This window comes from Tiliqua scincoides, chromosome 3 (assembly GCF_035046505.1).
Source record: "Tiliqua scincoides isolate rTilSci1 chromosome 3, rTilSci1.hap2, whole genome shotgun sequence".
NCBI lineage: Eukaryota > Metazoa > Chordata > Lepidosauria > Squamata > Scincidae > Tiliqua > Tiliqua scincoides.
Window position 1 is genome coordinate 137,288,576 of NC_089823.1, and position 24,722 is coordinate 137,313,297.

At 43.3% G+C, this 24,722-nt stretch overlaps 1 protein-coding gene across 4 annotated transcripts in view; it reads right to left on the minus strand.

Moving 5' to 3' along the window:
• Positions 1-24,722, minus strand: part of DLG5 (discs large MAGUK scaffold protein 5) — a 138,207-nt gene that overhangs the window by 23,302 nt on the left and 90,183 nt on the right. For 3 of the 4 annotated variants that reach the window (XM_066621104.1, XM_066621102.1, XM_066621105.1), the window contains exons 13-25: positions 23,556-23,731; positions 22,617-22,720; positions 21,102-21,194; positions 17,826-18,851; positions 16,540-16,678; positions 16,164-16,308; positions 15,578-15,699; positions 13,393-13,485; positions 10,456-10,624; positions 4,510-4,672; positions 2,548-2,681; positions 1,497-1,661; positions 841-1,024 (exon numbers count right to left, since the gene is read on the minus strand). In XM_066621104.1, coding sequence (XP_066477201.1) covers positions 841-1,024; positions 1,497-1,661; positions 2,548-2,681; positions 4,510-4,672; positions 10,456-10,624; positions 13,393-13,485; positions 15,578-15,699; positions 16,164-16,308; positions 16,540-16,678; positions 17,826-18,851; positions 21,102-21,194; positions 22,617-22,720; positions 23,556-23,731 — 2,713 coding nt within the window. The remainder of the gene's footprint in view (positions 1-840; positions 1,025-1,496; positions 1,662-2,547; positions 2,682-4,509; positions 4,673-10,455; positions 10,625-13,392; positions 13,486-15,577; positions 15,700-16,163; positions 16,309-16,539; positions 16,679-17,825; positions 18,852-21,101; positions 21,195-22,616; positions 22,721-23,555; positions 23,732-24,722) is intronic. The other variant, XM_066621103.1, reaches the window with a different exon arrangement.

Below are 24,722 nucleotides of genomic sequence, written 5' to 3' on the forward strand. Positions count from 1 at the left end.
TGCTTGCCTCTCCCCCCCCCCCCCCGTGCACACCAGGGGCTGGCACGTGGAAGGAACTCCAGGGCCTCAAAGCCGCGCCGGAGGAAGGCAGGGGCACTCTGTGCGCAGTTTCCCCTTCTTCCCGCGCTCAGCCTCCCCCTCACGGCCTGCGCGGGAACGCTCCGGGCCTCTGCCGCACCGGAGAAAAGGAGGGAGAGGAGAGGCGAGGAGTGCTCGATGCGTGGCCTCTCCCTCTCCTCGTGATAGTATGCGTGCAGAAGGCACCTCCAGAGCTCCAGAGGCTGAGCTCACCCAAGGGGATACTTAACTCCCCTCCCCCGCTGTAATTGTTGCACCACAAAGGGCTGGTGCTCTCCTGGCTGGCCTGCTGCAGCTGCCGCCCACGAGGCAGGGCCCGTGTCAGTCAGCTCACAAACCCCCGACGCTGCCCCCAAAGTGGGCCCAGTCCCTGCCTCAGACTAGGGACTGGGTAGGGAAGGGCAACGGAGGAGAAAAAGAGCGGGGATGGAGGCCAGGGAGAGATCTTCTTGAACAGGAAGGAGGAGAAAGGTAGAACACTCTAAGCTCTCTGGAGCTAGCAAAAGCCCAACCTGTCCCTTGGACAGCCAGGACCGGACTGGGACCGGGATGCCCCCTGGTGGAGGAGACAATGTCAGCAGTCCAGCCCTGTCTTGTGCAGAGGGAGGGGCATCCCGCACAGTACAGAATTAACTCCTTCCTCTTCCAGAAAAATTAGACATTAAACAAATTGAATATATTTGTTTGCTAATTCCCAGAGAAGGTTTTAATTTTGAAGGGAAGTATACTACCCCACATCTTCATTTGATGGTTACAGTTTACCTCAAGTATCATGTCTCCTAGTGCTAGCCCATCAGGTCCTTTGGCAGGGCTGTCATCTTCTATATCAGACACAAATATTCCATACAGGTTTCCACCACAGATTTGGACTCCAAGTTCCACTTGGGACTTCTTAATGATAACGATTCTAGGTTCAGGTGTCTTCTTACTTGTGTCCATAGAGTTCCTTTCAAGAGAAAGACAGTAATCCAATACACAGGCCAGTTGAGCAACTTAATTTTCATATGCGGTCCTGACTCTTAATTCATCAGCTGTTAGCCAGTTCTTGGACTCTGTTCCCTTGCTAGCTCTCACCTTCATAAGGGGGATAAAGTCCAAAGGATGTTCCTGATGCTCAGTGTAGGTCCTTTATGGCATGATGATTTGGCAGCAAAGAACCACCTTTTATCTCCACTATCCTTGCTGAGTTGTTTGGCACTACAAGGGGGCAAGCCCAGGCATATGCTACTCTAAGAGTGGAACTTCTGACTTCAAAATTCCCAAGGACCTATAGTAAACAGGCTTAGCAGTGCTCTGCTTCCACCAGTCCCCAGTCACTCAACGCTTTAGAATGTCTATCAAGTACCAGTCCAAAAAAGAGAGCTTGTTTTTAAAAGATTGCACATTTCAGTGTTAAGCAAAATGGGGAAGACACTTACCTCATCGAATTGCGGGGACTGGTAGTTGGGGTCGTCTGCTTGGATGGAGGTGTCATGGTCCCTTCATCTTGTTCGCTCACAGTATCAATGATGGAATGGCTGTCAGGTGTGGCGGCTCCACTACCTTGTGGAGTGGAATGACTACTCACTGGTTCTAGCCGGGAGCTCAAATTAAAAGAAATAAAGACAATAAAATGAAATAGTAACAAAACAATTTGAAACTGAAACGTAATAAAATGTAACTTCTTCAAGTAATTCCAAATCTTTAGTCACCTAAATGACTGATATTTCAGGGATAACCTGATTCCAATTTAAAAACAAGCTGCTGCTGTTTCATGGTTTTCCTGGTTCAAGTCTTGCTTCTGCCATGGACAAGTCTCACCCCCTCAGCCCTCAACTCGCCAGCCACAATACAGGGACATTTATTTTTCTTACTGGGTTGCTTATGGACTACCTCAAGGCAATACATGTGAAGTGCTTTGCACCATTCCCAACTTGGCAGGCATAGGAGAGTAGTACAAGATACTACTTGTATCTCCTCAAAGACAATACCTATTTCCCAGTGGCTCATTTCAGACATCTTGCCAAAACGTGATAAAGGAAGATTACCTCAGTCTGATGTGATGTCCACATTGACAATTCATGGTTTGCAACTGATCAGCCAAACAAAATCAGAAACCATGGTTTGAAGTGAATTTGTAAACATGGGCTATGTAAACTATGGCTTGGCATGATGTCCGCATTGACAAATACTACTAATGAATACTGCTTTGCCTTGAGAGGCTATTGCGGCATGGAGTTGGGAGAGAACTCATGAAGCTGAATGCTGGGAACACAGAAAATAAATTAGGCACTTATGGTTTGTCGGATGTAGATAAGAACCAGAACCATGAGTCTAAAACTATTGTTACTGCAAAGCATGATTTGTTGCAATGCTTGATTTCCTCACACACACATAGGCGTGTGTGCCTAATTCTCTCTCTCTCTCTCTCTCACACACACACACACACACACACACACACACACGCCTAATAAGGCTAAGCAATTTTACCTTGATCGTGAATGGTTGCCAAGTTGGAACATGTGTGGGTTGTACTGTGCCAGAATAGTTATGGTGTCACACTGTTGTCCAATGATCAGCCGAGCTTGCTGTTCTGTCGCATTTCGTAGGTTTATCCCATTAAACTGGAGGGGGAGGTGAAGCAGAAAGAGAGAGAGTGAGTGAGAGAGAGGGAGAAGAGACATATGCAACTGCACTTTTTCACTGATGAGATCAGTATAGATTTTCTCATTTAACTTCATATTGCTTCTTGAGACTTGATTTCCCCTGATTTATTGGATCTGTGGTGTAAGAAATGTGTTGAGCTCAAGGCAGGGTGGATAAGAGCACTGCAACTGATTTTGTATTATTTAATTATGCCTTTGAAGAAAAATCGATGCAATCATAAAATCTGACAGTTTGACTTGACTACTGTATAAGTGGATAACTTACTATTCTACTGAAGCGCAGCTAAGTTTCCTAAAGAGCTTTTCAAGAAAGTTTATATATAGGTTTAGTGTTTTAAGTGCTAAGAAACAAATTAACACACAAGGCATGGCACTTCAAAGGTTGCGCACATATTTGATAGGATATGAAGCTTAGTCAACTCTAAATTAAAAGTAAATATTTTATGAAGTTTAAAGAATAAATAGATAACCATTCCAATGGACAACACAGATGTTCCAGAAACCCTTCCCCTGGTTGAAAAGCCTGAAACAGGGATTCATGCATTCAAAAGCACTGATCATTAGCTCGATGGTAAAGGCGGGTGTCTGGAGCGTTTGATTCAGTCCACCCTCAAAAGATTTTTTGTGCTATAAAATGATAATCTGATGAGAATTTGTGTACTCATTTCCTTCTGTTGGAACAAGTCAGCATGCAACGAGAGGCCACACTTTTGTAGTCTGCAGGTTCTCCTTTTTAGCTATCACAGCTGCAATGATGGTTGCAAATGCAATGGTCAAGATTCCAGAAGACTTAGCAAGGAGGCAAATTAAAAGAACCTCAGATGTATTAGGCTTTCTAGCTTCCAGGATATCCACACCTAAACGTGTGAAAGTGGACAAGTGTATTTGCGCAGATGTGCTTCATAATGGTATACTCACCGGGGAGCCACAATTGGCTATAGCTCCCTATTAGGTGGACAATTGGTGGCAAACTCCAAACTGCCTCTGTGTAAATAGGTGATATGACCCCAATTCTCCATGTCTCCGGGATTGACTTGTTTCCCACATTTGCAAATAGTGATTTCACAATATTATACAATATTATAGAAATAGTCATATATACAGGTTTATCTGTGGATTTTTCATCTGTGAATCTGGCTCAGCGTGGGTCCCTTGCATCTTCTTCCCCATCACCTTCTGGTGAAGATGAGAAGAAACCTATTTCTTTTTCCAGTACAGATCGGGAAAGGCAGGGATCATTACCACAGTTACTGTGGGCCATGATAAGATGGGGTCTCCATTGACACCTCCCCAGTTCCAGGCTGGAGACAGAGATTACGGCAAGCCAGTTGGGTGCCAGGCTGTCAATGGACTTGACGCATTTCTGCAGGTACAATCTGTGCTCCCATTCCAGCTCCAAACTTGCATAGAAATGCTATGTGGGGTGAAGCCAAAGTGAAGGGAAAGACTCTGGTGTTTTGCAAGATTTGACTTTACTATTAAAGCCGACCAAAATTTGTGAACCTCTGTAACAGCCATTTTCAACCACTGTGCCATTGCCGTGGCACACTGGTGTGCCATGAGTAGTCCACAGGTGTGCCACAGGAATTTGGGTGGAGGTCATTTATTAATAGGGCCAATGGGGAGATGTGAGCCCCCACTGGCAGCATGGTGTGCCTTGTCAATTGTCAAAAATCTAGTGGCGTGCTTTGACCATTTTAGTGCCTTGAGAGTGTGCCATGAGATGAAAAAGATTGAAAATCACTGCACTATAATAAGAAGCAAACATTTACACAAAGGCTTGTACCTCTAACAACTGGTCACCATATTCCAGGCCAGCCTGATGGGCGATGCTGCCACCAGTCACTTTCGACACAAATATCCCACCGTTTTCACCACACACGATGGAGATTCCAAGTGGCTCAGAACCCTTCTGCACTTTTACGTGACGTGGTTCTTCCATATATGGCCTTTGGAAGTAAATGAGCACAAGGCCACACTGATCAAAACATGTACTGCCAAAAACGTGGAACCTGAATTACATTAAGGCCATGCATTGCTTGTTCCCACCCTCACCCTCAAAAGTGGAATAAAATACAAATCTTAAAATGATTATAAAAATGCTGGGAGCAGAAGCATTCCTTTCACATCACCATGCAATGTACAGCAGCTGAATCAAGAATAAACCAGGTGTACAATATTTTGCATTTGGAAAGGAGGACAAAAAAGGAATGGAAAACATACTAGGTGAACCACAAATACAATGATGGAAAAGGTATGAAATAAAACACATCTTCATCCATATTATATATAGGAAATGAACATACATAATATGAATGGTAGAACATGTTCTAGAAGGAAGCCTTACATCAATTTACAAATCTTTAGGAGTTTTAATAGCCAAGGAGTGTAAATATGGCAATGTGATAAGGCTGATTCTTAGGGTGGAAAAGGGAATACACAATACCAATATTAAGTATTGGTATTTCCTGCATATTTTTATGCAGGAAAACACAACATTAGTCAATAAAAATTAAGCAGCTGTAAAAAAAAAAAAAAACTGAAGCCATTAGAGATGATGGCTTGCATGGTAGCATTACAATTACCATGCAATTCTTCCTTGGGGTGGAGGGTGGGGATTATCCAAACATGTAAATAGCACAAGGAAGGTGCGCAAATACTGCTTGAGAAGGACAACCTTTATATCAAGCCAACCTCAAACTCCTTAGTGAACAGAACCTTGGCCTAGGAGCCACAGGGATTCTCAGAAAAGACCTATTACGGAACAAATATCTGAAAGATGCAGAGGGATGAAGAAAAGAAAAAGAAAAACCACTTAGAAAGAGAGATAGTAACAACAGAGGCTACATAGAGACATCAATGTCTGTTCTAGTGGCTGCCTGCTGGTATTCCTTGGCATCTTTTTAGATTGTGAGCCCTTTTGGGACAGGGAGCCATTTAGTTATTTGATTTTTCTCTGTAAACCGCTTTGTGAACTTTTAGCTGAAAAGCGGTATATAAATACTGTTAATAATAATAATGTTAATAATCAAGGCTGGAAACCATACCCCTTAAAGTGAAAACTGAGCTTTGGAGTAGGCTTCCCAATTTACTCATCTCAACCTTAGTTATTCCTAATTGGTGCAACCCCTGCTCTGTTCCCCTATATATGATGCTGGAGCCATGGTTTCTCTACTTCCGATTAGCTACCAACTTCCATTCAAGGCAGAACAACAAGACACTACTCTCATCTACCATCTCAGTTTCAGTGGTGTACCTGGGGGGCAATGGGGACAAATGCCTGGGCACCACCCAACAGGACGCGGCTCTGTGACCTACTCCCTTGCCACCATTTTTTTGGCACAGTCTGGAACCATGCCAAAAGTGGCTATACCCCCACAGCCACCGTCAGCACAGTTCCGTGCTGATCTGCCCTCTTCTCATCCCCTTTCTTTCAATTCCACGATTCCAGACCATGTCTGAAGGCCATCCTTTTCTTTTCCCCTGTAAACAAAGAGGAGGAGAAGAGGGCAGCCCTCAGAATGGCTGGGTAGCAATGCCCACCTCCTATGATTTAGGAGAAGGAGGGCACCGCTTCTAGCTCCAGTGGAACCTTTCACACCACTAGCAGTGGTGAAAAAGTCTCCCTTGCAGCCTGGGCTGCCTCCTTCCTCCCCCTTTTTCTTTAAAGGGGAAAAGGATGCAGTGGCGCAGAAATAATTGTGGTGACGTCATTGCAATTACTTCTGGGTTGGGGGTAGCAGAGGAGGGGTGGCCCCTGGCATGAAAAGCACCAGGACAGCTACTGCTCAGTTTACAGGCTTTGCTGTTAGCACGAGATGTTCTTGCTAAGCAGCAGAATATAAGGTCATTTTTGCTTAAGGGCAGGGAGGCAATCTCAAATTATAAGCTATTTGTTTTCATCTCTATTTCCTCCCCAAGACGAAGCATAAATGAAAGATAAGAGTCATGAGTTCCTGATACTAACTCTCTGCCACACAAAAGGAGGACACCAACATCTGTACAATGGTTAAGCAGTGTACATTAAAGAAGACCTGCAACTTGTAGGTCATATATAGGTCATTGCATATGCTTTGGCAACTATAGTCCTGTTTTAGATATCTTCAATACGATATCTCATGTAATACAGCTGAAAAAGGATTTTACATGAAATTCTGGAGATCGGGGATCAAAGCCAAACAAATGTCAACAGAAACAGCCTAACCTGCCCCCCTCCCCCAATCATCAGACATACCATAGACACTCGCCTATAAGTTGATCTCACAGATAAGACGAGGGCAGGTTTTGAGCCCAAAATCATGGAATTTTGCTATGACCCTCGGATAAGTCGGGGGTTTCACTTAGGGAGGTGGCAGACTATAATTTTGTCTGATTTCACCCGAGGCCAGATCCTGAAAAATAACCTCCCAGTAATTGTTACCTAAGAACTGTACAGTCACTAATTTATTAAAAACACAGTGTATATACATAGTATGTATACATCTATACATACATGTATACATACATACACTATTTTTAATACTGTTTTTGCTATACTATGTATACATAGTATGCATACATAGTATAATAAAAACAGTATTAAAAATAGTCTCTAATTTATTAATAACTATGATATATCTCCTAGATCATAAGATACATTTTTATTCACTAATTTTTTAAATTGTTCTCTCAACAACCATTTGTAAACACTATCAGAGTAAGGCCACAATCCCATCCACACTTTCCTGGGAGTAAGCCTCATTGACTTTAATGGCACTTATTTCTGAGTAGACAAGCCTAGGATTGGGCTCTAAGGACACTGGAAACAGCATACCAGTAGAACCATTAATGAAATCCTCCTTTAAAGTGCCTGGTGCCTTAAGCCAAAGGCTCTCTGCAGAACACACAACTGGGAGTGTGCAATTCAGTTCACAGTAGAGAGACAAGCAACAAGGAGTGACTGAGCAAGTGCAGCTGCACATAGTTGCACCTGATTTACTTGGAAGTAGACCCTCTGTGGAGGAAGGGCAGCAGCGCCTCCAGGCCTAGTGTGGAGGTCCTGGCAGGGGGAAACTGCAGAAGCAAGCATGCTCTCCTAAAAGCTTACTACATAAGCAGCTGTTGCAAGTGCTTCCTAGCTCCTGCCAGCATGCAGTTAAGATCTCTGGCTAAAATACCTGTTGCTGCAGAATAATTCTACTTTAAATTCTACTCTCTGCTTTTCCTGTGTTTTGCATCTTTGCAAGGCCTCCAGGAGTCTTCCAGTGAAAAGGACACACACACACACAGGGAGATGGCTTCTCTCTTTCTCACAGATGCTCCCCCTCCCCCACATACACAAATGCAGGGACTTTTCCCCTCCAGTCCAACTTCATTGGTGAGGATAAGGGGAAATGAGGTTAGCAAGGAGGTTTGCAAAAAGTTTTGCAAAGGAGAGATTGAAGTGTGACTGTATACAGTAAGGGGAGAGGTGGAGAGGAAAGCAAGAGGAGGGAATAGACTGGGAGCCCAATCCTAGGCATGCCTACTCAGAAGCAAGTCCCTTAATAGTTAGTGGGGTTTACTCCCATGAAAGTGAGGCTAGGATTGTAGCCTTAACTGTTTTAAGTGCTCTCTCTCTCACACACACATACACACACAAACTTTTCCTTTTATAAAAGTTAGCTCTTCCTCTCCCCCCCCCCCCAGTACAACTTCATCAGTGGTGAATGATTATGGGGAGGGGAGCTAGCAAGCCTCAGCTTTGCAACAGAGAGTTTAAAGTTTGGATTCAATAAGGGGGAGGGGGCAAAAACAAGAAGGAAAGAGGAGATGGACTTAACCCTTTCAATGGCTTGAGAAACAAAGGTACAGCCTTCTGCAGGCTGCCCCCCCCTCTCTTTAAAAAGATCACTCTCCCCCCTTCCCCACCCTGTCCAACTTCATCTGTGGGGAGATGGGAAAGGGGTTAGCAAGTTGGGCTTTCCAATGGAGTGCTTGAAGTTTAAATACAGTAGGAAGGGGGAACAAGAAGGAAAGAGGAGATGGACTCAGCTGTTTCAAATGATTGCTTCTCCCTAGCTCAGATGCTCTCTCCCACACACAGCTCATTGTCTCCTGCTCTGTCTTGGGTGCCGCTCCAGAGATGCCTCCATGGGCGCTGGTGCTGAGCGACGGCGGCTGCTGATGGCTGCGGTGGCAATTGCCCTGTCCTTCGCTTGGAGCTTCTGCAGCTGGGCAACAGCCTGAAGGAGCACATGGAGCACACCCGCAGGCAGCTGCAAACACTCAGCAGCAGCTCCAGCCTGCACAGCCTCCTCTCAGCAGAAGATCACTTGCTCCCTCCCTCCCACAATAGTGATTGGCTGGCTCACTCGCCTCCCCCCCACCCTTGCTGCTTGCCTGCCTCGGGAGATACTCATAACAGAACCTCCTGGGTCTCTGGAATGCTCTCCCAGTAGAGGTAATAACAGCCCCTTGGCTTTCTCTTGCCCTCCCACTTTTTCAACACTCTCCCAGCCATACGATTCTCTGTTATCACTCCCCATCTGTCCACTTGCATTCTGGGAATTTCATTTAATCTCAACACCCAGTTTCTAAAATAAAGAGATGCAGGGCTCCAGTTAGGTTGGAAATCAAACACATCAAATTTGATGCCTCTCTTTTATCTGTAAAGCTGGCTAATGAATGATAACCTGCAAACAATGATGGACAGATTCTGGGAAGCAGGGGTTTAGGAAAGATATCGGTCAACCCACTGGTGAACCAATAACCCTGGGTATTGGATTTATAATGAAGGACCGATAATGAAGTTATACCCTATTTTACATAGTTATTCAGAGTGTGCCTCCCTTTTCCTAGAAAATAGTTCCTTTTGCACAATATTAGGGTTGGAAGATTGATTAACTGACTGACTGCTCTTGGACCACATAGCCACATTGCCCTTGTGACAGTTTCCCACGGATTCATTTGATAGCAATGACAGAAGAGAGAAGTCAGAGTCATTCAGGATCAAACACCTTCTGCCAAGCAATTCTCTCCAGAGAGCTTCTGCCTTCTACAATTCCAATTATACCACATGGTCTACTCTCATTTATTAGCCATGTGGCATAACTTCAGGCATCTCTGAAACAGAACAGTGATTCAGGAGGAAACAAAGCAAACACACACAAGCTGTCAGCTCTGGTAATATGTGCTTAGGAGGACGGATCACCACAGAGACCATTGCATTTGCTCTGGTAAGGAGGGGCTTCCACGTGCCAGGGCATGGACATTGTTTTCTGTACAGCTTCTGGAAGGAAGCAGTCTGGATGTTTTAGAACATTGATCTTAAACTGTTTGGTGAGACCCAAAACTGACTAACCTAAAAATGGGTCACACCAAGAGCAGAAGCACAATTTTCTTTTTTCTATTTTGTTTTTAAAGAGAAAAGAAAACTGAAGGTAAAGCAGAAAGATGATGGGGGGGAGAGAGAAACATGGGAGAGATCAGGCAGAAGTTTGAGGTAAGAAAGAAGTGCAGAAAGATGTACATATATAATACAAAGTGAAAAGTGGTTGCAATGTAAAGCAGGTTGGGGTCAAAAGTGGGTCCTAGTCTGAAAAAAACTCAGACATTTTCTAGAAGGCAGTCATTTTGTAGTTAGCATAATTATCTCTGTTCTTTGAAACTGTTCCATCAAATATTTTACTAATATTTAAATGGCCAATTAAGCAAGGTTTTTTCCTAAACTAACTTTACACAAAAACGATTAGCATAAATGACCACAACTTACTTGTCTTTTCGACGTTGTCCTATTGAGACTGGACTAACCGAGATTCTGGGCAGCGTAGAAAGAGAATTTTGAGACTGGCTACTAGCAAAGGATGAAGTCTCCAGGTTCAGTGGTGACTGCGGAGGAGTTATCAGGCTTGGACTGCTACATTCGGAATGTGACAATGAACCTACGTAGAAGAATAAAGAAGCACCCATGGTATTTGCAAGTGGGGCAGGAACAAAACTTCTCTTAAGGAAACAGTATGTAGTCACACTTTCCATGTATTGGTTTCTAAGCATTTCAATAGTGGGCTTCCAACTAGACATTAGAGAATTTCATCAAGCTCAGCATCAGAAAGAATTCCTGGAGCTCAGAACTCCCCCTCCCCACCCACACACACACATACACACAAAGGAGAAGCAAACTCTGAGAATTCTTGAGTTCCAAGAGCTTGGAAAGATTCTTCCCTCTTCCCCACCTTTCCCAGCAGTGGCTGTAGCAGAAGTGCATGCCTAGGGCTGGCTTTTTTCCTTCTCCCCCATTTCTGCATAGCAGTAGGAACAGAGTGGCTGCCATAATAACTGCATCTAAAAAAATGGAGAATTTTTTCCTCATTTTCTCCCTTCTCCAATGGCACACTGTCAGAGCAACAACAGATGAGGAAGGGAAGGAGGTAAAATTCTCAGTGTGATTAGAGCTGATCAACACAGCAGCTAGTCCTGCTGCTGTGCCAAAAATGGGGGGACGGGACCCCTCACTCTTCTCCACAAGTTCTATTTGCCGGCTGCAGCTAGAAAAGGTAAGGAAAAGGAGGAAGGTTGGTGTGGGGGGGGGGTTGAGTGCATGTTACAACTGATGCTTTTCTTTAATTATTTTTTATGATCCATTTCTCTGTATTCCTTTAACCTATGAGCAATGGCAGTATCTCAAATGCCTATAAATCATGCCAGGCAGTGCAGCACCAGTCAACTCTGCCTCCCAACATTAGAACTGCATTCTGGACTATTTTCCTGAAGTTTCTATGTATAGCAATAGACCATAATATGAACTACGGACACTGCTTTTCAGAACTCAAGCTCTCAAAACTCTCCTTTGACCTTTATTTGACACAAGGTGCCATCTCATGCGGGTCACATAAAAAGTGGTAAAAGTAATGTTGCAAATTTCTGTCTTACTATATTGTAATAATGTCCTCATCCATTGGTATCTGTTTGACTTCTGCCTGTATCTGAATTTTGACTGTATTCACAGTATGTCAGGAAAAACCCTATCAGTGCTTTAAATTCTATTCACACACCAAAGTTGCATCCAAGAGAGGACCCGTGAAACCTAATTAAACCCTAGAAAGAGGATTAAAAACATCATGAAATGCCTACTTCTGGAGTTGCACATAGGCATTCCCCCAAACTCTCATAAATACTGGCAGCCTGCCCAAGTGAGTTTTGTGATTCAAGTACCTTACAGCACTTTTTGATCTTCAAATCACTGCAGAGAATCTCCAGCACATTGGGCTTGGCAAGCTATCTTCAGAATTAGTAACTATTGTCATGCCTTGTACTCTTTTTGCTTTCCTTTCCAACTTTCCACCCCACTCCCCCTTTAGTTTAAAGGCTGGGATAAAAGAATAAGGTTTCCTTGAATTTTGCCCATTTTCTTACAATACTCATTGCAACATTCATTTACCACAAAACAGACACATTTTCACATTTGTTAGGACTGAGTGAGACTTTTATTGTTCACTGATGAAAGGGCATTAACATTTTGTATGCTTTGTGGACGCTGTATTTGTATGCTGTATTCTTTCGAGCATGTTCCTCCCAGTCTGTTCCTTACTTCTGCATGAATTCTAATTCATATTCAGTTTAAATATTCCTCATCAGGGAGCTGTCTTACTTTGCCTTAACTATGCTTTCCTTGGAAGAGGCAGGACTGATCAACTTCTTGAGGGAAATATTTATGTAATAATTCACCACACAGCTCCCTTGGTGATAGGAAGAATGTATCTGAAATGTCCTGAACCATATTCCAGGACATATTCACATGTCCTGTTCCATATTCTATTTCTTTCCAATTTGGGATGTGGGGGTGGGGGATGAACCTCAAATAATTTTCAGGTTGATACAGGACAAGCTTGAGTCAGATTGCCCATCATGACTCCCAACAAGAATAAAGGGGCAACATGTAAGATTTTAAAAAGGAGCAGCACTCAATTGTGCCTATTACCTAAAAAATAAAAAAAGACTTCCACTATAAGGATACGATGAGCAGGTGGAGCTGCCTCCATGTCACATGAAGTGAATTTGATGCTAATTTGGAGATTCCCTCTAAGGGAAAACACATCTGAGAAATGTTAACAGAAGGTAAACAAGTTTTGATAACACCAATTAAACTTAGAGTGTTTTACTCGTCTCTTGTGAACAAACTCTCCCTAACCCCCCAGCTATAAAATGTAGGCACTTTCTTATGTCTCCTGGCTCATGTTGCAAAAAAATCTAACCTCATCCTTCTACAAGAATTCTTACTTGTCAGAGTAGACATGATGAACTGTGGAGTTCAGAAGAAGAAAAAAAAAACAGGGTCAAAAGCATGGCCTGTGTGAATATTCTGCAGCTAAGTACAGCTTTAGGTACTGGTCCTGCTCAGACAGAATGGATAGTTTCTAATTCTGCATTGAACTATGGTATAAAGAAGTCCTCATGAGCACAAAGGCTTATGAGAGAGAGGGAGAGAGTAGGAGAGGAGAAAGGGAGAGAGAATAGGGGTCTTCAACTCTCACCCATACACCTCTATGAGTCTGCTATTCCTAGTCCAAGGCATACCACCAGAAACACAGGATAGAGTCATTTCCTTGTTCCAACCAAAACCAACGTTGACAATGTCCGAGTTCCACTAGCAAGCATACAGCTTTCTCCATTTATACAATACAAAAATAAGAAGGAAAAATGTATTTTTTACCTCTGTCGGAGCCAATGATTGACCTTGGGTATCTTGGCGTCAAAGGTATTTTTATTCGTTCTGTTCTGTATTGCAAATTGCTGGAAGAACCTACTTTAAACACAAATGGAAAGCATTCAGATTTGAGAAGAAAAGGAAGTAAGTAAGTTCATTTAGATCCTAAACCCTAAAAACAAAGAATCTCATGGGCTACTATAAGACAAATACAACATGACCCACCTGAACGTGTTTTACTGCTTTGAAAATTCTAACCTCATCCTTCTACAAGAATTCTTACTTATCAGAGTAGACTTGATGAAAACAGTTCCATGTGCTGAACACAGACCTGCTCCAATGACATATAAAAGTGGTGGGGATCCTGTTTTAGAACTAAAAGGGCACATGGGTGAGGAGTGAAGAACCCTCTCCCCCCATTTCCCTGCAGTCCTCTTCCCAAATAATCGCTAATACCAAAAGTATGCTCAGCTGACAGAAAAGTGTTTGGGAAGAAGGGTTGCAGGAGGCAAGTTGCCAGGTGAGGTTCTGTACTCCTCACCCACACAATCTTTTTGCTTTTGAAGAATGATTCCATTTCCCCCCTCATTCCAAACACTCACTTTTCTACATTATTGAGACAGTTCTATGTCAGTTACACAGGTACCAAGGGGTATTCATGTGTTCCCGTGTGGCAAAAGATCATTTGGGTTCTGTTTCCGGTTAAGTTTGCTAGTTTATCAGCTGTAGCTCAGCATTTAACAAACAAGAAGCAGAGAACCCTTAAACTACTCTGTGCTTTTATAGGGAATCGGTATTAAAATACTTCTTGCTGAAAAGCTGTATACAAATACTGTAATTAATAATAATAATAATAATAATAATAATAATAATAATAATAATAATAATAATAAATCAGACAGTTCTAGGATCTGAAGTTAATTACTTCTGTCTTTCTGAATAGTGCAGAGTATCTTTCTCAAATGCAGAATTCAATCTCACTACAGTATAAAAAACTATGGTATGGACATACAAAACATTTTTCTCAACATGAAACACACTGTTGAGATAAACCAGATAAAGTTATAGTTAAATCTTAGTTAAATCATAGAAGCAGCACAGATATCACTTGATCCAGCCTTTTTAAGAATACATGTAAACTTGATCTTAAGAAAGGAATCGTGTAGTAGGCCTTCAATATTGTCATCTTCTGCTTTGCTCTGTTCGCCTTCTCCCCACTGCAAAACTTGCAAGGGCCTTTAATAGTGTCAAAACATAACTTAAAGATGAGTGACACACTGGATCATCAAATAGACAATACACAAAACATATGTAGTAGGTTACAGAAGCACTGCCCCCAAAATGTGCAGAAGATAATGTCATTTCTGACACCCTCCCTGCCCGAGCACTATGTCCAGGACAAAAAGAAGTAGACTGATTGCATGGGAGGTGTGCATATTTATTGACAAGATTTCTATACAGGCATTCCCTGTTATCTCTGGATTTGGTATACACTGATCCAGTTATCTGCAGCCCCCCATTTACCCATAGCCTTCATTGTTCTTGTTTATGCTCGAGCAAGGCAATAGGTATTTTGCTTTTACAGGAGGCTATAAGGAAGCCTGCATGCTTCCTGTTAAAATGTTCTCTGAGTCGTCCCATCTAGTGTGCAGGTTTTCTGCCCATTTGCCTGGCTATAAGCATTCCGCTTATAGCCTCATGTAAAAGCAAGATACTGACTGCTTTGTGTGAGAGTAAACAAGAAAAATGAAGGTAATGGGCACTGGGGCACAGAGATAGAGTTGCACTTATCTGTGGTTTCCAGTGTGTGTGTGGGGGGGGTTAGGAACATATTCCCCAAGGATACTGGGGAATAAAAGGTATAAGTATCACCTGATCATATGGCATGTTCTGCACAGAAGAAAGGTCACATGAACCCAGATGCACTCCTGCGTCCCATACCAGACTAGCATGTGATTTGATCCTTAATATTATGAATCAATGCAATGGTCCACTTTTCTTGTCAACTTTTAACTGGGTTATTACTCGATCTGCCTTGCCTTCTAAATTCTGCCTCCTGGTTGCCAGAGACAAAGTCTACACCAATAATTGGTAACAAGTAGGGAGAAAGAGGATTTTTCCTCCTATATTGCACAAAACTTGGTCACGAAGGAAAGACCTGCATCATCCAAGCTGAAGTCATCCTACTTACCAAGTCTAGCACTAGAGGGCAGTGAATTTGAACCATGGGATGATCTTGTACGTGAATTTTCAGAGCAATCGCTGGAGTGTTTGTGACTCAGGTCCAAACTTAGGCGGCCTTGGTGCTGAGCACTACAATACACAGAAAAGCTAGTCTTTGTCACTAGTTCAAATGCGTTAATACACCACTTGTACACTAAGGGCCCGATCCTGTCCAATTTTTCAGCACCAATGTAGCTGTACCAACAGGGAGTGAACCGCATCCTGCAATGGGGGAGAGGCAGTCTTGGAGACCTCTTCAAGGGAACATTTATTCCATTTACCATGAGGCTGCATTGGTGCTTCGAAAGTTGGATAGGATCAGACCCTAAGTGACATATAAGCATAATGACTAATGAAAATAAAAACAAAGAGCGCAATGCAATATGGAGAAGTTCACACACTGTACGTCAGAAGACCACTTGATAGGGAAAATAATGGGGAAAGCACATGCTGTGCTTGGCAGTTTCTGGAAGTGTCTGACTGGACATTGTTGAAAACGTGGATCTTAACTAGTGGGTTTTTGGCTTGATCTAGCGAGGCTGTTATGTGCATACCCAGAATGCAGATGTTGATGACAGAACTGGCTGGCGACAGATGGACAATTGGTGGTGCTAACTCTATGGCTCCAAGCAGTGTAAATGGGGTTTCTCATCACAGCTGTTACTGCAGGACATGGTGCAATGTTTCTTGGTACAGTACCTATGAGGCAGAAAATACCACATAGAATGAGTAACTCTGTCGGTGAAATTTAGTTCAGCAACTCAGTAATAATATCAACACCACAGTTACTTACATACTAGTGCTTTTACAATTACAAAATGCTGGATTCCAAGACAACACAATGTTCTTCCATCCACACATTCATAGTTTACTTACTTCAGCTCACATGCAAAAAAAAAAAAAAAGCCACAGCAGGTCATTGCTACTAACCTGCTGACATACTTCCAGCATATAAAGAGGCAGGCACAAACCCATCACTGTGTCTACTGGATCGTTTTGGTGAATAGGTTGGCCACTCTTGAAGCTCAGGAGAGAGGTGCTCTTCACTTGCCGGAGAGTACTTTTGTATCTGTGGGTAAAGCGCAAAGGGTCTTTTTCCAGTATTTTTTGGTCTATGACTTGCTGTAAATATCAAAGGCACTATACAGGTTTTCCACAATGGCAGGGATAGTCAACATTTATATATCCTGTTCTCTACACACTGAGCCAGAAGTATATTTTGCTGCACAAAAATGACCCCTCCTGATCAATCTGGTTTCATAATATAGTATTAACTAGCAGCAAAGGCTTCCTAGCTATAGAGCACACATGCTCAGGCATATCATTATACACCAATACATACATTTGCATATTTACACAGAAGTTTAAAAGATGAGGACTGATAGGTAGAATATATTTTACTTATAGTTTGAAATCTTTCTTTTCCTTACAAAGTTGTGGACTAATTTTTGACCATCAAAATTCACCAGGATCAGAGAAAAACTGCCTTGGGGTCAGACAGAGCCTGCAGGCTATCAACTGGCCTTTCTTGAATTATGCAATATGCCTGCTACCATGCAAGCATTACCATTATGGGGCAATGCTTTGTACCATTTCTGTCTCCGCTATTCTGTCCACCTCCTCACATTTTTTCTGGCCTTAATCTCTGTGAGACTCTCCAAGAAAATCAATTTCATCCTCCAGCACTCTGTGTCCTATCTAACTACAGCAGTAGAGAAATATGGTTCACAGTTCTCAGGTATAATAAATTGGTTCGGAACCAATGCCCTGTGTACTACATACTTGGTAACTTCATCTTCTGCAGAACTGTCCCACATCATATTAACCTGATATACACACCACTGACAGTCCGGTTAACCCTTCTATGGTAATAGGAAACACTCACAGGCACTCACAGGAAGCAAGGCAGAGAACTGAAAAGAATGTGATACTAAGCTCTTTGAACTCTATGATAAGCGTCGGATTCTTTTCATTCCTCTGCCTTGTTTTCTGAGAGCCTCCCTTTTGTAGCCAGCAAACTGCCAGTAAGACCCAGGAAGGCTGCAAATATGAAAAGTAATTTGCATGACGGTGGGGTGTGATGGGGGGGGGAATTCGAACTGTAGATAATTGAAACTTCGGATACTGGAATCATGGATATGGGGGAGAACAACTGTACTGTAAATCACTTTTGAAAAGCATGGGCTTGGATCCCTTCATCACATTCTCATATCTACCTGACAAGATGAATTAGGGATGGGCACAGGGGTTAGTTTATGTCTCAGGGCAGGAGCAGATTTAGGCCTCGGTCTTTTAATCTCAGGCTCTTCTACTCTTTGAAAGGCAACGTCATCGTCACAGGATTTCCTTGAAGGCAAATGTGATGAGTCAGCCCCCTCATCCCTGTAATAATGTCCAGAAGGCCTGCCTCGCCCTTTATGAATACCACACTCTGGTTTCAGTTCAATGGACACGGGAGGCTGGATCATAGCTGGACTGGTTGGTGGTGAGCCAGTTGTGACAGTAGAGTCTGACGTGGAACTTGCCTGCTGTTTGTGTTTAAACTTAATTGAATCACTTCTCTTAGGAGGTGTGGGAGGAGTAGAAATGGCTTCAGTTTTGGAGGGCTGGGGCGAATGGCCCATCGCCTGACTGGGTGACAGATAGTCCATTTTGGGAGGAGTCAGAGGTCTTTTGAAAGTGTCTGGGTCAAAGATGGATTTCCTTTGTTTTGGCTTTTTGTACACAGAGAACTTCTCTGTTTCTGCTGTTCCAATGTTGACCATGACTTTAGGCCAAGTGCCACCACTGTGCTTCCCTCCAAGCCCTTTGTCTAATGTGCTCTCAACCATCATACAATCTGCAACTGTGGGCTCAAATGGTAGCCTCCTATTGTCCAGGTTAACTATCCCATAGCTTGGCTCCCCATATGCATCCGGACTAAAGGAGCCAAGGCTCTGCTCAGAATTACTGTGGCATCCATGGACTGTGCTCCGGTGAGAGTCGTCGTGTAAAACACTGCTGGAGAATGGTTTGAGATCACAGTACAATCTGTTTTCTTGATCACTCCGGTCCTTCTTGACATCCATTATGTCAGGATTGAAAATGTCTGTTTGGGTTGAGCTGTTGTGTTTTAAATTTCTTTTATTCTGAACCTGTACCTCTGATGCATGAACCCTACAGTTTGATATTTTCTCTGAATCCTTGAGGTTTTCAAATATGTTCTGACCACTCCAGGATGAGCTTGAGCTCTGAGGAAAAACCTAGGCAGAGAAACAGGAGCAACAACATTCAGTTGTAATATTCAGTGAAATATTAAGACTACAGACACACAAACACACAACCTTTTTCCTTAATCCCTAGGTGGATATTTTGGCTTTTGTGCACCACGGCAGTTCCATATAGCCCTATCATCCCGGGGGGTACCAGGAGAAGCAAAACCCATCAGGGGAACAGGAGGAAAAGGGGTGGAAAGTAGAGAAAAGGGGTATACAGACCCCTGGAAGACCAGAGAAGAGCGAGGAACCAGACAAAGAGGGTGAGACTCCTAAGTCGTTGCTGCAAGCAGGCCCTTCTCCTCTGGGACAAGGCAGAGGCCTTCTCAGAGCCCAGGTGCATCTACCTTTGAGGAAAGAAAGGGTGGAGCCGGCAGGGATAAGGAAGGAGGAGATCCCACAAGATCTGGGTCCCAGGTGTGGGAGGGAAGGGGCAGGGCTAAGAGGTCTGGCTAGAGGGATAAGAAGAAGGGAAGAGACAGTGGAAGGAGGAGGATGCACCTTCCGGAGCTCCCTGGAATGGGGGTTAGGAAGGGGCAGAGAAGGGAGAAAGGAGGTATCTCTAAGAGAGGAGAGGCCTTCCCAACTGAGAGACATCCAGGAGTGGAGAAGAGCCCAATACTCCAGCCCCTGGAGGAAGGGGCTACCCATAGGCTGGGGAAGGGATCCCAGTCCAGAAGATGTCAGGAACAACTCCTGGCTGAGACCAACAACTGTTGAGAACCAAGGGGAAAGGAGGGCCACCACTGGACCCAGCCCCTTGCCAAAAAAATCCCAGAGCTCCAGACCTGACCTACGGAGAACAACCTGCACCAGACACCTTTCGTGGTGAGAACTGAAGGGGGGAGATAAAGGCTCTTGGGGCGACGGGCCACTTGGGTCCTGGATTGTGGAGAGTGTTATTGAGACTGTACTTGGGGGAACGGGGTTCTTGTGAAGGAACGAGACCACTCCATGATGTAAAGGCCACAACCAAATTAAAGAAAGTAAGCAAGCCCTCTTTGTTTGCTCCCCGTTCCTCGCGTCGACCCTGGAGAGACTGGGCTGGGCTAGATGAGGCACGTGAGCCAATACCCCGAGGGGACATGGACATCACAAGCCCACAGACTCCAGAGTTGTTTAACTGTGATAGACAAGTTTTATTCTTTGGGGTACAGATGGTTGGAAAAGGAGAACAAGGGTGGGTGAGTGGGTAACAAGGTACTAAACTTTGAGCAGAATGCATACATTTTGTTGAGGTCTGAACCCAGGAAATCACTCAGGTCCTGTACACAGGAGGGAATGCAACAAACGCTGTGGTGAATAGTCAGTTTGTAACTAGTAACAGCTGTTCCTGATTGCTGACTCTGTGCAGCTGATTGTGGGTGTGCCTTGTGCATATACCAAGGCCGAAGACAAACACTCCTCGGTGAGTGAGGGGGTGAGTGAGGCTGAGCGTGTAGGGTGGTGAGTGTTAAGGAATAGGAATCAGGATGCCGTATATGTGTGTTGCTGTATGACTGACCAGTGTTGCTGTAAATATCCTTGTATATAATATCTTGGTGATGGAACCTAACTCTCGTGTCAAGTGCCTCTTTGCCTTCTGAGAGATTGCCTTGGACATCAGCCTCGAGTTTCTGTTGTGCTGCCGTTTGATTTTGCTCTGCTGGAGACTCCTACACACAACCAAACCTCCCCGCAACACATTTAGATTGCTTTCTTTCCCCAAACTCCATCCTCCCACTGCCCTTCTCAAGCTAGGCTTGAAGCACCAGTTGGCTGGCACCAATGCCAGCAGTAAACCTACTTGTGCTCTGAGCACTCCAGGGTCAGAAAACAGGGGGGAAAAGGGATTGTCTAGAGAAGACACTACAACACTTTGTGAGTCTAGAACCATAATACTTTCGCCAGCTCCCTTCTAGACAGTGCTGCAACCTTTAAGGTCCCTGATAGCAGCCCCAAACTTTGATTGTCAGCGGGTGACAACAGAGAAGAAGTCATGAGGATGAAGGACTAGGAAGGAGAAGAACTGGGAGAAGGGTTGGAGATGCAAGTCATGGATGAATTTGGGAGGAAAGGGTATAAGAGCAGGGTCAATATAGATCTGGAAGGGGAAGAATTTTTAGCCTTGCCCCATCACATCACTGCACTCTTTTTAATTTTTCAGACAGTTAGTAAATTTAATAGCTAAGCAGCACATAAACAGTTGGCTTAAGTGGATGATATACCATTCATTTACTTCTCCCTTTTAATACTCACCTTCATTAAAGAAAGCGTAAGCGATTCCCTGCAGTTTCGCAGCAAAGCTTCACATTCAGTCAGTGATTTATTATCTAGTGCAATGCCGTTTATCTGCAACAAAAGGACACGGCTGCAACTAGCTTTTGTATTGTCAATTAACTACCTCGAACTGATTGTTCAATAGAGGAAATACTGGTCTATCCCAGAAAAACACAACTGATCTGGTAGAGATGTTACATTCAATCCCTATAAATGAAGGCTTGCAAATTAGGAGCCAGCCTCAGGGAATCTGTGTTCACTATCCCCATCTTTGCTGGATTTAGAGACATGCATCATCTGCACTAGCCATGGCTTGCCTGGAACCATGGAAAATCATTCTGTCTGAATTCTATTTGCAAACATGGATAACTTGGTTGCCACTGATTTGAAGTGGGTACCCAACCTACAAAACATGGTTTGTAGGGAGCCAAAATTACATCTGTGATTTTCTAAATTACTGTTTCAGAAAAAAAGTAAGGACGTGTGAAAAATCTTTGAGCAGAATTGCTGCCCTGAGTGTCCTTCATTGGATAGAAAGGCGGGATATAAATTCTATAAATAAATCTTGACAAATGGAGTTCCGCAACTAGGAGACTGGGCTGCAAATCAACCCAGTCACAGATTTTTCCCCCCTAGGTCAGTGTTTCTCAAACTAGAAACACTAGACCCACTAGGTGGGTCGCGAGCCAATTTCAGGTGGGTCCCCATTCATTTCAATATTTTATTTTTAATATATTAGATTTGATGCTACCATGGTATGTGATTGCATTTGGGAAAATGTTACAGACCTGTACTTTTAACAAGTTACTATGTATATTCTTTTAACAATGACAGTCAATTACTCCTGGGTAAGTGTGAGAAGGATTGAAGCCTAGGATTGTTAAAAATTTTCCTGCTTGATGTCACTTCTGGTCATGACATCACTTCCGGTGGGTCCTGACAGATTTTCATTCTAAAAAGTGGGTCCCGGAGCTAAATGTGTCAGTAGTACTCTGGTACTCTAGGTAACTCTGTGTGTGTGTGTGTGTGTGTGTGTGTGTGTGTGTGTGTGTGTGTGTGTGTGTGTGTGTGAGTGAGAGAGAGAGAGAGAGAATAAATAAATAAAAATACATAGCATATCTCACAGTGGCACACCAAGTCAAGATTAAGGATGCTTAATTATGAGTTGGTTGCCTGAATTGACAAGACATTGCTTGCAATTGGCCAGCAAACTAGAATCAGAAACAAGGGTCTGAAATGCGTTTAGCACTGGTTTGGGCCAAGTGTGGTTTAAATCCATAATGATGACTGCTGCTACACCTCCAAAGGATAATGGGCCAAGAGACCACAGGGCTCAGCAGACAGAAAAAAAGCGGTAGACAAGCAGCAGTAAGGTATGGCTTGTGTGTATTTCTGGAAACTCAAACCAGAGTCCAGGTTCTAAAACTAAGTATAACATCTGAATTGATACTAGAGATCAAATCTTATCTGTGAGTGACAAAAAATGTGACTTACGGCAATTATCCTGTCTCCGACTGCAAGGGACCCTTCTTTGGCAGCTGGGCTACCAGGCACTACAGTAGCAACAAATACTCCATTTTCTAGACTAATTCCACTATCTGAAATTGAGAAAACAGAAACATGCTCAATATCAGTTTTATGCATGCAGTGGACTCCTCACAGATCAAGCTTACTAGTGTACTCTGGGTTGTGTAAACTGCAGCCCAGCTACTGTATTAGTGAGGCATACTGCTGTTTCCTGCCCCCCAACACATGTCTCTTTCCCCTCCAGGGCCTACATTCTGTATACATCAAAGCCCAGTGTTTAATCAATTTCTCCCCAGCCCACAGTGCACATTTGATTCCTGTTGCGTATGTGCAGCGTTGGGCAGAAATGGCTTAAAGTACACTTTGTTTCCTGAGAGGACTGGGCACTTTGGTTTCCCAAATGCTCTCAAAGAGACTTCTCTGAAAGAAGAAAAGCTTAGATGGCTTTTAAAAAATGGAATAGACTTATTCATGGAGGGTGGCTCTTTCAAGGGCTATTAGCCATGATAGCTAAACATCCAGAAGTTGTATGTCAGAAAATTTTCTTGCTTTTCCTCTGACTTGCTCGCCCTCTAGTGGTCCAGGCACTGAGTTGCTCTCCTCTCCATCTGCTAGGAGGCAGGCTCTTTTGTACAGAAATTTTCCCAGGATTGCACTAAGAGGCATCTCCCACTTCCTTCCTGGAGCCCATCACCACTAATGCAGCAATGAAACTGTAGACTAAGACTAATCCACTCCTTAGAACTAGAGGTGTCCTTAAACAGTTTTTTTTTTTTTGCAGATTTCATTTCCCCCTCTCCAAGGAGGACAAGTAAAGCAGTGTAATGTGGTTTTATCTGGGACCTTATCATCACTAGAGTGTACCAATATGCTATCCCTGGGTGTAAAAGGCAGAAATGCAATTACCTTTGTGGCCAGAAAGATTGATGTGCAGAGGTGTAATCACCTTTCCTCCTAAGGACTTCCTTCTGCGAATGACCATATTAATAACTCCTCCTCCGTTAAGTACTGCCTTTATTACTTGCTTTCTGTCCTTGTTGGTAAGGTCCACATCATTTATCTTCAGCAGCCAATCATTCACTCTGATTAATTAGAGAAAAAACAAGAAAGTAATTTTTTCTTTGTCCTACCCATGCACATGAGCAACAATTAACTCAAGTGAAATAATGTCACCTCTAATAACACCATGACATGACAAATCTCATTACACTTCTCAATTTGAAGAAAACATCTCAGTGATCTTTCTACTGAGGTATCATTTTAAGAAATGCCTCCAGGACTGCAGCATCTTTCCTGTCCATCACAAGTGGAAAAAATGTTCCTTGCATATATTAGCTCACGTTCCTTTCTGCAATTTTTCTGAATCCTGGTTTGGTTACAGCACACATCAAGATCTCCCAAAGCAGTTAACACGTTCATTAAACAATGTTGCCTTCCAGAAGACATCCTTGGTGTCTATGAAACTTAATCCTGCCAAAGTAACTGAGAAAGGACAAGATTGTGGTGGCCAGTTCAGAAATGTGATGACTCCAAATATGCATACCTCAGAAGTGCGGGGAGGTCTTCATGCCCTGCTTCTGTCTGGCCACTGTGGGAAACAGGATGCTGGACTAGATGGACACCTGAGTCTGGTCCAGCAAAGCTCCCCCTATGTTCTTATGCTGGCAGGCTTGCAACTGGGCCGGGCTAGTACAGAGATTACATATAGATTGCCGCTTATAATATTTGCAAATTGCAGTCTTTAAATGACTACTATATAATTTTTAAGTGTATAGTTCAAAAGAGATGTTTACTGTGTTAACTACTGTGTTTCTCCAGAGCCAGTAGAGGGCATGGTGCTCATGTTATTGCCTCAGGCTCGATAAAAAGCAGCTTTGGTCAGCACTGGCTGTTACAAATCATTCCAAAAATACCTGCAATAATTCTACCTTGGTGATCCCGTTCCTGCACATGCACATAGTTTGTTTTGTTTTACATACAGAAATCAAAACCAGTGCTAGTCGAATTGCATGAACCAGCATCATGTAGCCCCATATCCCTAAAGCAATACCTTCTGCATTAAAAAAAAAACTT